The sequence below is a fragment of the Scyliorhinus torazame genome, chromosome 9 (assembly GCF_047496885.1).
Source record: "Scyliorhinus torazame isolate Kashiwa2021f chromosome 9, sScyTor2.1, whole genome shotgun sequence".
Classification (NCBI taxonomy): domain Eukaryota; kingdom Metazoa; phylum Chordata; class Chondrichthyes; order Carcharhiniformes; family Scyliorhinidae; genus Scyliorhinus; species Scyliorhinus torazame.
Window position 1 is genome coordinate 64,118,729 of NC_092715.1, and position 12,547 is coordinate 64,131,275.

General features: G+C 46.3%; 1 protein-coding gene across 4 annotated transcripts in view; it reads right to left on the reverse strand.

Annotated features, from left to right (window-relative positions):
- Positions 1-3,696: 3,696 nt before the first annotated feature.
- LOC140429254 (angiogenic factor with G patch and FHA domains 1-like) overlaps positions 3,697-12,547 on the reverse strand; it is an 89,680-nt gene continuing 80,829 nt past the window's right edge. For all 4 annotated transcript variants that reach the window (XM_072516027.1, XM_072516028.1, XM_072516029.1 and 1 more), the window contains 4 exons: positions 11,550-11,629; positions 8,859-8,986; positions 4,842-4,941; positions 3,697-4,027 (listed from right to left, as the gene is read on the reverse strand). In XM_072516027.1, the coding sequence (XP_072372128.1) occupies positions 3,806-4,027; positions 4,842-4,941; positions 8,859-8,986; positions 11,550-11,629 (530 nt within the window). In that variant the 3' untranslated portion in view covers positions 3,697-3,805. The remainder of the gene's footprint in view (positions 4,028-4,841; positions 4,942-8,858; positions 8,987-11,549; positions 11,630-12,547) is intronic.

Sequence of the window (12,547 nt, forward strand, 5' to 3'; positions counted from 1 at the left end):
GAGTATTCGGCAATAGCCATTTCGGACCACGCCCCGCATTGGGTGGACTTGGAGATGGGGGAGGAGCTGTGGCGCTTGGAGGTGGGGCTGTTGGCGGACGAGGAGGTGAGCGAGCGGGTCCGAGGAAGTATAGAGAGGTACTTGGAGACCAAGGACAACGGGGAGGTCCGAGTGGGGATGGTATGGGAGGCACTGAAGGCGGTGGTGAGGGGAGAGCTGATCTCCATCAGGGCCCACAAGGAGCGGAGGGAGAGGGAGAGGCTGGTGGGGGAGATGGTGAGGGTAGACAGGAGGTATGCGGAAGAACCTGAGGAAGGAATGTTGAGGAAGAGGCGCAGCCTCCAGGCCGAATTCGACCTGGTGACCACCAGGAAGGCGGAGGTGCAGTGGAGGAAGGCCCAGGGGGCGGTCTACGAGTATGGGGAAAGGCAAGCCGGATGCTGGTGCATCAGCTTCTGAAGCAGGACGCAGCTAGGGAGCTTGGGGGTGTTAAGGACAGGGGAGGGAGCGTGGTGCGGAGTGGGGTTGGCATCACTGGGGTCTTCAGGGACTTCTACGAGGTATTGTACCGATCCGAGCCCCCACGGGAGGAGGGAGGGATGGTCCGTTTCCTGGACCAATTAAGGTTTCCAAAGGTGGAAGAGGGACTGGTGGCGGGACTGGGGGCCCCGATTGGGCTGGAGGAGCTGATCAAAGGGATAGGAAGCATGCAGGCGGGGAAGGCACCGGGGCCGGATGGTTTCCCGGTCGAGTTCTATAAAAAATATATGGACCTGTTGGGCCCGCTGTTAGTTAGGACCTTCAATGAGGCAAGGGAGGGGGGGGCTTTACCCCCGACGATGTCCCGGGCACTGATCTCTTTGATCCTGAAGCGGGACAAGGATCCCCTGCAATGTGGGTCATACAGACCGATTTCCTTGCTAAATGTCGATGCCAAGGTGCTGGCGAAGGTCTTAGCCACGAGGATTGAGGATTGTGTGCCGCAGATCATCCATGAAGACAAGACGGGGTTTGTGAAGGGGAGACAGTTGAACGCGAATGTGCGGAGGCTTTTGAACGTTATCATGATGCCGGCGAGGGAGGGGTAGGCGGAGATAGTGGTGGCGATGGACGCTGAGAAAGCCTTCGATAGGGTAGAATGGGGGTACCTGTGGGAAGTGCTGAAGAGGTTCGGGTTTGGGGAGGGGTTTGTCAGGTGGGTTAGGCTGTTGTATGAGGTCCTGATGGCGAGTGTGGCCACAAATAGGAGGAGGTCTGAGTACTTTCGATTGCACCGAGGAACGAGACAGGGGTGTCCCCTGTCCCCCCTGCTCTTCGCACTGGTGATTGAACCCCTGGCTATGGCACTGAGAGAGTCGAGGAACTGGAGGGGCTTGGTGCGGGGTGGGGAGGAGCATAGGGTGTCGCCTTATGCGGACGACCTGCTGCTGTATGTGGCGGACCCGGTGGGAGGAATGCCAGACGTAATGAGGATGCTTAGGGAATTTGAGGACTTTTCGGGGTACAAGCTCAATATGGGGAAGAGCGAGCTGTTCGTAATTCAGCTAGGGGACCAGGAAAGGGATTGGCGAGCTCCCACTAAAAAGGGCGGAGAGGAGTTTAAGATATTTGGGGGTCCAGGTGGCCAGGAACTGGGGGGCCCTGCATAGGCTTAACTTTACAAGGCTGGTGGAGCAAATGGAGGAGGAGTTCAAGAGGTGGGACGCGTTGCCACTGTCCCTGGCGGGTAGGGTGCAGTCAATCAAAATGACGGTGCTCCCAAGGTTTTTGTTCCTGTTCCAGTGCCTCCCCGTGTTTATCCCGAAGGCTTTTTTCAGGCGGGTTAACAGGAGTATAATGGGGTTTGTGTGGGCGCGAGGGACTCCGAGGGTGAGAAGGGTGTTCCTGGGGCGGAGTAGAGATAGGGGGGGCTGGCGCTGCCCAACCTCTGTGGGTACTACTGGGCCGCCAATGCGACAATGGTGCGCAAGTGGGTGATGGAGGGGGAGGGGGCTGCATGGAAGAGGCTGGAGACGGCATCCTGTGTGGGTACGAGTCTGGGGGCGCTGGCAACGGCGCCACTGTCGCTCCCTCCAAGGAGGTATACCACGAGCCCGGTGGTGGTGGCGGCCCTCAAAATCTGGGGGCAGTGGAGGTGGCATAGGGGGGAAGTTAGGGCCTCGGCATGGACCCCATTACGGGGGAACCACCGGTTCGCCCCAGGAAGAACAGGTGGAGGGTTTTCGGGGTGGCACAGGGCAGGGATACGAAAGTTGGGGGACCTGTTTGTGGACGGGAAGTTCACGAGCTTGGGTGAGCTGGAGGAGAAGTACGGGCTCCCCCTGGGGAACACCTTCAGGTACTTACAGGTAAGGGCGTTTGCCAGACGGCAGGTGCTGGAATTCCCACGGCTACTGCCACACACAGTACAGGACAGGGTGCTCTCGGGGGGGTGGGTGGGAGTGGGGAAGATCTCGGAAACCTACCAGGTGATGCAGGAGGAGGAGGAGGCCTCGGTGGTGGAGTTGAAAGGTAAGTGGGAGGAGGTGTTCATAGAATTTACAGTGCAGAAGGAGGCCATTCGGCCCATCGAGTCTGTACCGGCTCTTGGAAAGAGTTGGGAGAGGAGATCGAAGAGGGGACGTGGGCAGATGCCATAGGGAGGGTGAACTCTTCCTCTTCATGCGCGAGGCTCAGCCTCATACAGTTTAAGGTGCTGCACAGGGCACACATGACTGGGACAAGGATGAGCAGGTTCTTTAGGGGTGAGGACAGGTGTGTTAGGTGCTCAGGGAGCCCAGCAAATCACACCTATATGTTCTGGGCATGCCCAGCGCTGGAGGAATTTTGGAAGGGCGTAGCGAGGACGGTGTCGAGGGTGGTAGGATCCAGGGTCAAACCGGGCTGGGGGCTCGCAATATTTAGGGTGGCAGAGGAGCCGGGAGTGCAGGAGGCGAAAGAGGCCGGAATTCTGGCCTTTGCGTCCCTGGTAGCCCGGCGAAGGATTCTCCTTCAGTGGAAAGATACGAGGCCCCCAAGCGTGGAATCCTGGATCAGCGATATGGCAGGGTTCATTAAATTGGAGAGGGTGAAATTCGCCTTGAGAGGGTCGGTACAAGGGTTCTTTAGGCGGTGGCAACCGTTCTTAGACTTTCTGGCAGAACGCTAGACATTGGTCAATGGCAGCAGCAGCTCGGGGGGGGGGGGGGTGTTTACTTTATTTTTGTTTATGTTACTTACACTGGAAGGGTCTGAGGGGGTGTATACACCTGTTGTATTAAGTCGGGGTGTTAATGTTAATTTATTATTTAGGTACAGGGGAGGAGGGGTTTGGGGAGTTGCTTTTTTAGATTGTGTTTTGTACTTAACCCTGTTGGGTTCTTTTTTCTTTCTCATTTTGTTATTCATATTTTATGAAAACCTTTAATAAAAATTATTTTAAATTTTTTTTTTTTTTTTAATCCCCCCATACGGGCGGGGAAGGACCAACAAAATCCACATTGAGTGGGAGCCACATAAATGTGCGACCACTCCATGGCCGCCACCGGAAGTCCAAGAAAATGTTATCTGACGAGATTTTGCTGACTTGAAATTATTCGCAGAAGTCAAATAATTTCTCCCTCAATTATGGGAAGAGTGTAAAGCAAAGCAGACTGGATATTTTTATAAGATGCCTGTAATGTTAGAAGCTAAAGGATCCAGTTTAAAAACAAAAACTGAATATACATATTTGCTTTTTATTTTACAAATAAAAAAAACTTAATCCTTCAGAATATTAATTAATACATAAAATGAAACACCAGGTGACAGAACATCTATTTACAAGTCAGCCTGTGGCAGAGTCTTTAGTCTGCTCCTTTACACATTCACCTTTAACCCATATTACTTCTGCTGCCTTTTCACTTGTTTGTTGAAAAGTTTCAGAAAATCTCTCTCTAGCTTTGGCCCAATTCTTCTGTTTTTTAGATCTGGACATTTGCACGTCTTCAATGGAAAGTGGTGCAGTAGCTCCCAAGCCAGCTTGTGACTGATGAAGTTGAATTTGAATCTGAGAAATGGATACAAAATAATAATTGGCACAATAGTATTCAATACATTTATTCCAATTACCTTTGAAAAGCTGTAAAATATTGGCATTTTTTAAAAAAAGGATGAATGTTTGCCAAGAGGCTGGCTTTTTACATGTTGACTGCCCTCAAAAGGTTTTGCACTAGACCGCAATTCTGAAATGTTTGTCGCTATGTATTTTGGAGCTTTATCTTACACCCACCGCAGCTTTCTCTCTGTTGCAAAGGTGCAAGCAGCCCTACAACCAATTTCATTAGCAAGTCTAGACAGTGGATGCGGTCACCTGATGTGCATGTAGCTTTGATCATTCAAGTAAAGAACGCCGATTGGTGTATTTTCTCTCCCACCTGTTCAAGGGGCACTAGTGCCAATCACTTCAGATCTTCTAAAAGTGCAGAACATGGAATTTTCCTAGTTTGTATCACCACAGGTATGTTTGTCCTGCTGAACAATCAAAGGGAGCTTGCAATGGCCCCTGATTTGGTAAATAGATTGTTCTAGGCAGTGCTTAAATCGGTGTTAAACACAAAATTCACAGTATTTGGGTAAGAAAGGATGCAAGTTGATTTTAAAGCATATTTGGCAATAAAAGGACATTCACAATTTGCATAGGAGTTTTAAAAAACCCAGCTATTTCCAATCAAGTTTCAATTAAAGAACAAATTATTATAGGTATATTTGAAATTATAAATCAAATTCTACCTTGGTTAGTCTCCATTTGCATCCCACCTATTTTCTTGATCCATAGAAGTTATTTCTAATAGTTTTTTTGTAAAAAGGCAGGGACAACTTACAGGCTCTTTAATTCCACAACTCTCTTTGCCAAGTCCTTCTCCTTTCTTCCAGCCCATCTTCTCCAACATCTTTCGCCCTTTGTTGCTGTCACAGATTTCCCTAAAATCAACAAATCACAAAAGGCTAAATGCAATATTACTGCTTTGGTGGTTTCTATTTTATCTTTAGACAGCAACTCAAATATAAATTTGAACATGTCAAAACAGGTAAGTACAGACATAATGTATAGAGCTGCTAGCAATATTAAGCTACAGAACTTCCTAATAGAGAAATGCCACAGATGAGAGTGGCGACTCTTGATATAAAGCATGTATCTAGCACCTAAGAGCCCCATCAAAGCTCTAGTGACTAGAGTCATGCTTGGCATGTAGAAAGTTGCCAAGGCCAATCATGCTGACCCAGAACATTAAGCTAAAGACAGCATCCTCAACCCATCCATTTTTAAACTGCTTCAACTTCCTGTTCTCATGTGTTGACTGACAATTCCATGGTGTTTGGCTCTATCAGAACCATAGAATACCTACAGTGCAGAAGGAGGCCATTCGGCCCATCGAGTCTGCACCTATTCCCCAAAAGAGCACCCTTCCTTGGCCCACTCCACCACCCTATCTCTGTGATCCCACCTAACTTGCACATCTTTGGACTGTGGGAGGAAACCCACACAGACTTGGGGAGAATGTGCAAACCCCACACAGTCACTCAAGGCCAGAATTGAACCTGGGTCCTGGCTCTGTGAGCCAGCAGTGCTAACCACTGTGCTCCAGATAATGGAGGGCCTAGACATCAAGGTTTGGACTGACAAATGGTAAAAAACTAACTCCTGTGGACCTGAACAGCACCCCAATGGCTGGTTCCACCACCTTCGACACCTTAAGTGTCGCATCTGCCAAAAGATAACTGGGTCAACAATGAGGGTACAAGAACAGGGCAGAGGTTGGGCACTCTCTGATAAATGTCTTCTTTCTGATCTTTCAAAGACTCCACCTTTTGCAAATCTCAAAGAAGAAGTGTGATGGAATAATCAGCCCTTGCCTCAATATTATCCTGGACAAAATATTCTGCTTGTTTGGTGTCCTATTACAACTGCAACACTGACTGTACATCTACAAATGCATTCCATCAGTTCACAAAGTTTACTCATATTAAGTCACGGGACTGTGAAATACCCAAGAAAAATGGAAGCAGATAGACATCAAAAAATTTTTTTACGCACGATTTAAAAAAATAATTTCCAGCCAGTTACTCTTTGAACATCATTGCTAAAACCGATTCTCTGTTCATCATTTCATTGCTGTTTGTTGGACACTTGCTTGCATATTTCTCTACATTACAACAATGACTACACTTTAAAACATCCTAAGGGTGTGAAAGCTGCTAGATAAATGCAAGTTATTTTCTTACTATGATGAGATGGTTTCTGTTTCTATTGATCCATCAGCTAGATTTGGCTAAATCTCACTGTCAACAAATGAAGAGATCGGCCTTTGATAGCCATCCTCATTCTCTCATGTTCTGGACCATCATTCACAGGAAATGCCATCAGCGTGGGAGCTTGAGCTCCAGGTTTTGCAGCTTGAATCACTGCAGTGCAGTGGATAGCATGTTTCTACAGAAACATGTTTCTACTTGCAGCTTAAGGGTGTCTGGCCAGAATGGCCTTGATTGACCACCAGGCAATAAAGGAGGACCGGGCAGGTGGTGTAGGAGTTCCCAGAGTGCATTTTATTCTCCAATTGGTATTCGATTCCAGTTTGGCGAGGGTGATGGTTCCTCTGAGGAGTACAGCCAGAAGATTGGGAACGCAATAGTAAAGGGGAATTCTATGGTGCAGGAATGAGGGTTTTAGACTCCTGTGGCATTGGAACCACTTCTAGGAAAGGTGGGATCTGTACAAGCCAAATGGGCTGCACCTCAACAAGCCAAGACCAATGTCCTTGCAGAGGCACTGGTCTGGGTGAAAATGTTTATCATGTGCTCTCTAATCCTTCAACCAATCACCTTAAACCTATGCCCTCTGGTAATTGCCCACTCAGCTACGGCAGGGTTTTTCAAACCCAGGGTCGTGACCGGGTGGCAGGAGGGTCACGATCGATCAGTCGTGGCGCTCCCGATCGCAAGAGAAGCACTCAACAGCCTCGACCGGCTTTTAGGCTGAGAATGCCGGCCGAGTCTGCCAGCAGCCGCAGCATTTTGCCTTGCTCCATCCGGTTGGCACCCAATTATCCAATGGATGATTAGCTTTCCTAACGCTACTTCCGAAGTCTAATTATTCCGCTGGCCAATAGGAGGAGGCGGGGGCGGTACTTCTGGCGGGGGACTTTTGGAGCTCGGGGCCTGTGAAGGACACGGAGAGCAGCCGAGTGAAGTTTGTGAGGGTTAAGAATGACGAGTCATGATGCTGGCAGTCAGCACCAGTTCACTGGCTTCCCGAAGTACTTCAATGCCTACACCATCAAAGGGAGGAGGAATTATGTGATAGCTACATATACAGGGAATGCAGCAATTTGTTTGTTCTTCAAACTGAGATCCAAGAAGAAGGTACCAGCAGCAATCTGTGGTTATCCTCTGGGACAGGGCAAGTGGAATTTAAGGACCAGCATATGAAATCTGTGTGAATGTTTGAAACTTCTGCAAACGTGTCACTGTAATGGTATATTATAAGTTATCAGTCTTCCCAAATAAAAATAAAACTCATGGGACACCATGTGATGTTTTAAAAAAAGAATGCCGTCCACATGCATGCCCCTGAGGCAGATCTGGCAGTGCAGTGTCCCGGTGCCCAGCAGGACAGAATGCCACCTAGTCACGTTAGTGTGGAATCCCTGTACTGTCTCGTCCTAATGTCAGTGCGCTGATCCAATACAGCCTCCTCCTGACGTCAGCGTGCTGTCACAGGACTAAATTTCTTATTGAAAACAACAGTCTTTGCACCAGAAGTGGTGAAAGAGACCAGGTCACGTACCCGGCACTTACACTGATGCCATGTGATCTGTGCTTTGGGCGCAAAATCCTGGAGGAGAGATTCCTCCATTTTGTAGTTGCCAGCAAGCAAGCAACAGAAACGTGTGAAGAACTGAAGATGGATCAGTTTGTAATAAGGAAGAGGGGGACAGAGACACAAACAGGCCAGGATCTCACAACTGAATCTGATGGAGAGAGAGAAGATTAAACCCTCAAAATTTCAAAAGCATTTGAAGACAGCATGGCAGGTTCAAGGACAAACCGCTTGATTTTTTTCAAAGGATGCAGCGAGAACTTAAATCAGCTGAAGCCCTTAGCAGAAATGTAACATTGAATGACAAAGCAAGTGAGATCGTGAGGATCAAGCAGGTTCACCTATCACAATAAAGGTAAGCAAAAAGGTCAGTCGCAAGGTTCAGGAAACGTGGGTCGTGAAAGTTGGCCGGCTGGTAAAAATTTGTCCAGGGCAAAAAAGTTTGAAAAACACAGCTAGGCAAAACTGGTCTACCCTGTCTATGCCCCTCATAATTTCGTACACTTCAATTTGGTCACCCCTCAATCTCCTCTGTTCTAAGGAAAACAACCCTAGCCTATCCAAACCTTCTTTATAGTTGCAACTTTCAAGCCCATTACTATGAAATCCAAACATATATCTGCTTTCTAATCAACTCACTTCTGTTTCAGGTGTATGCCGTAAAGCTGCTGAATTGCGTATTCAGTAGTTGTTACAGTGCTCTCGTTTTGCTGCCACTTGCAAACAGAAAACAGTGCAATCTAGAACAATGCCTGACAATTGACACAATGGTGAAAGGCCACGTGACCAAATAAAAGAGTGTGAACCTCTTAAATGGATAATAACCTTAAGTAACTTTTTATCCTACAGCATTATGACAATATTCTATCTGAAGATTGGTCTTTCTAAGAAATGGAAAAGATCATTCTTGGTAGGCAACTTGCATTCTCTGATACAAATGAACATGTACTTACTTGGAAATTTCTGAAAATTCCATCAATTTCCAATGTAGATTCCTAATTGAGCACATTTATGTACTTACGTATTGACTGAAGCTGGAGCATCATCTCTTCTGTAGATGCCATCACTTCCAACCACCTGTCTGCGTTTTGCAGCTCGATCCTTGTACATGGAGTTTTTCAATATTTCTTCTCCTTCATATGCGCTATTCTAAATAAATGGCAGTTTTACGAAGTTTGAAAATGAACACTATAACATTTCAGAAAGATTCTCTATTTGTGTAGTTACCTATAAATACTCAGTATATTTTAGAGAACTAAACTGAGATAATCAATGTCTTTTACACTAATGTGAATTGTGAACTGCTGGATCAGTTTTGATTTACTTCATAGGGTTTATTTTATAAAAATTCTTGGTGTCCCAGGAAGTCCAAACCAAGGGCATTAATCAGACTTTGCAGGATAGTAGCCAAGGAGATAACTGAAACAATGGGAGAGGCCAAAGAATGCAAGAGGAGTTTAGACGGGAAGGCAGATGAGCAAGAGATGATAGACAGAGAGGATGGTAGAAGGTGATAGGCAGTTGGTAAAGATGAGGGCAGAGGTGTTAATACGAGCCAGGCTAATTGGTCAAGCTGGAACCAACAAAGACAAAGAACAAAGAAATGTACAGCACAGGAACAGGCCCTTCGGCCCTCCAAGCCCGTGCCGACCATACTGCCCGACTAAACTACAATCTTCTACACTTCCTAGGTCCGTATCCTTCTATTCCCATCCTATTCATATATTTGTCAAGATGCCCCTTAAATGTCCCTATCGTCCCTGCTTCCACTACCTCCTCCGGTAGCGAGTTCCAGGTACCCACTACCCTCTGCGTAAAAAACTTGCCTCGTACATCTACTCTAAACCTTGCCCCTCTCACCTTAAACCTATGCCCCCTAGTAATTGACCCCTCTACCCTGGGGAAAAGCCTCTGACTATCCACTCTGTCTATGCCCCTCATAATTTTGTATACCTCTATCAGGTCGCCCCTCAACCTCCTTCGTTCCAGTGAAAACAAACCGAGTTTATTCAATCGCTCCTCATAGCTTATGCCCTCCATACCAGGCAACATTCTGGTAAATCTCTTCTGCACCCTCTCTAAAGCCTCCACATCCTTCTGGTAGTGTGGCGACCAGAATTGAACTGAATTGAACACTATACTCCAAGACAGAGCTTTTTTTCCTTGAGAGTTCATTGACTTGTTCAGTCACACAGACCTCGTCCCACACAATCCAGTGTCCCAGCTATCCCGTATTTATATATATCTTGTGGGGATGATGTGTTGCAAATCTCTGTGAGTCCAAGTTGTTGTGGAAACATGCACTTTTTATACGCATATTGCAGCCTAGAGCTATGGATTGGATAGTGATGGTAGAAGCTCCAACTTTCTTTCCATCACATATCAGTAATCACATGGCTGACCAGGAATCTCTCCTGCTCTTACTGCCTGCTATTGCTGTGTTTTGGTAGGATTTTCAGGTCGATACTCTACCTGGATGACCACATTATGAAAGTCCCTTCCTTGACCATTAATTCCCAGAGTGGAAGTTGAACCTGGAGCTTCTGGCTCAGAGACAGGCGTGATACCCACTCTGCCACAAGACAACCTCTATTAAGTTATATCCCACCAGCTATCGTGCTGGGATCTGAACCTATGTCCCTAGAATATTAGCCTGGGTCTCTGCATTATTATCGAGTGATATTACCAGTATGCCACCGTCTCCCCCAATTTAAAACCATTACATTGAATGAACAGCCAAAGGCACCATTGAAATTTAAACTCAGGATCTCCCGGTTATGTGCTGAAAAACAATCACGTGTTTCTTTTAATCTTAATGTAATTGACATGATGTTAAGAAACCTGAATAATGTAATTGACATGACGTTAACAAAAGGGTGGAAAGGATAGGAAGATCAGGAAGGGCAAGGAAGAACGTGAATTAAGCACAATAAATGGCAGCTGGAAGCTACAAAGGGGCAAAGACAGATTAAGTGAGTGGGGCAAACTGACAGCTGGACTTAGATATGGAACAAGTGTGAGGTCATCCACCGGATTCAAGAAAGACAAAAATCAGAATACTTTCTTCGGAGCTGTGCAGAAGCAAGATATACACAGATCCTGACTCCCCAAAACCTGTCCACCATCTGCAAAGCACAAGTCAGGAATGTGACAAAATACTCTACACTTGTCTGGATGGGTGCGGCTCCAACAACATTCAAAGATCTCAACAACGTCTAGCCCGATTGATTGGCACTTCACCCACCACCTTAAACATTCACTCTCTCAACTACCGATACACAGTAGCAGTGTGTACCATCCACAAGATGCACTGCAGCAACTCGCAAAGGCTCCTTCGATGGCACCTTCCAAACTGCGACCTTGAACACCTAGAAAGACAAGGGCAGCAGATGCATGGGAACGCACCACCTGGAAGTATATTGCCGTTCCTTCACTAGCACGAGGTCAAAGTCTTGGATCTCCCTTTGTAACAGCACACAGACTGCAGCAGTACAAGAATGCAGCTCACCATCACTTTCTTAAAGGCATTAAAGATGACCAATAAATGTTGGCCTAGCCAGCAACACCCCCACCCCATGAATGGATACAGTTTCTTTTAAGTCGAGATCTCTCATTTTAAAGGCACTTTCCAATACATTATTTTGCCAGAAAGTCATTATGTGACTGCAAAGTTTTACAAAGAGACGATGGGAACAACTTAGCAAAAACGCACCTGCAATCCATACTTGACCTGAATCTGTTTTAACTCTTGACGTCGTAATTTATCTTTGTCCTGTTTACTCAGCACCGGAACTGCGGATGAAAACCAAAAAAAAGTAGCAATTTAATAAGCAACACAACTGATTGGAATACGACAAGATGACAAAAGCAATAGATTCTGCACTAAAGCTGTTATAATCAGGAACAAGTACGAAGCAGGCACTCAGCAGACTCTCACTGAGGTGGCTTCAGGTCAATCGACATCCAGAAACTTGCTCAGAAAACACTGCTCAAATGTTGACAGCTGTGACAAATTCCATCACAGCCGCAGAGACAGTCCACAACATTGTGAAAAATTCAACAACATTCAAAATAAAACAATAAACATCATTCTAAAAGAAAAGTCAATTTTGTCCTACCTCCCAATGTTAAGGGATCCCTTAAAAAAATCCAAGATCTGGATCTACATCTTCCCCCAAAATGAATGAGCTTTACCTTGGGCCATACCCTATGTGTACCAAGATTTGGTGAAATCTATCCATTAGTGTTTGAGCCATACAAACAAATGGGGCAAAAATATTACTTCCGTCCACCTTCAGTGGCAGAGGTAAACTTGAACGTTGCAACATGGAAACTAGGCATTTGGCCAAATCATTTTGGCAAACAGCAGAGAGAATGCCAACAAAGACAATATATAGTTGAGCTGAACTGCATTTAAATGGAAACTAGATAAGCATGTGGAGGAAAGGAATAGAAGGATATGTTGATGGGGTAAGATAGAGAATGGGGTGAGAGGAGGCTTGCATGGAGCATAAATATTGCATGGACAGTTGGGCTAAATGGCCAGTTTCTGCACTGCAAATACTTTTACCAAACTACACTTAAACGTTGACTGTTTTTAGCGCAACTGTTAACCACTGAAGTGAATTGCACAGCTTCATAACTCCGCATACAAGCTTCTCCTATGCTTTGCTCAAAATCTCTTTCATATGGTTTTGTATCCATGCCCCC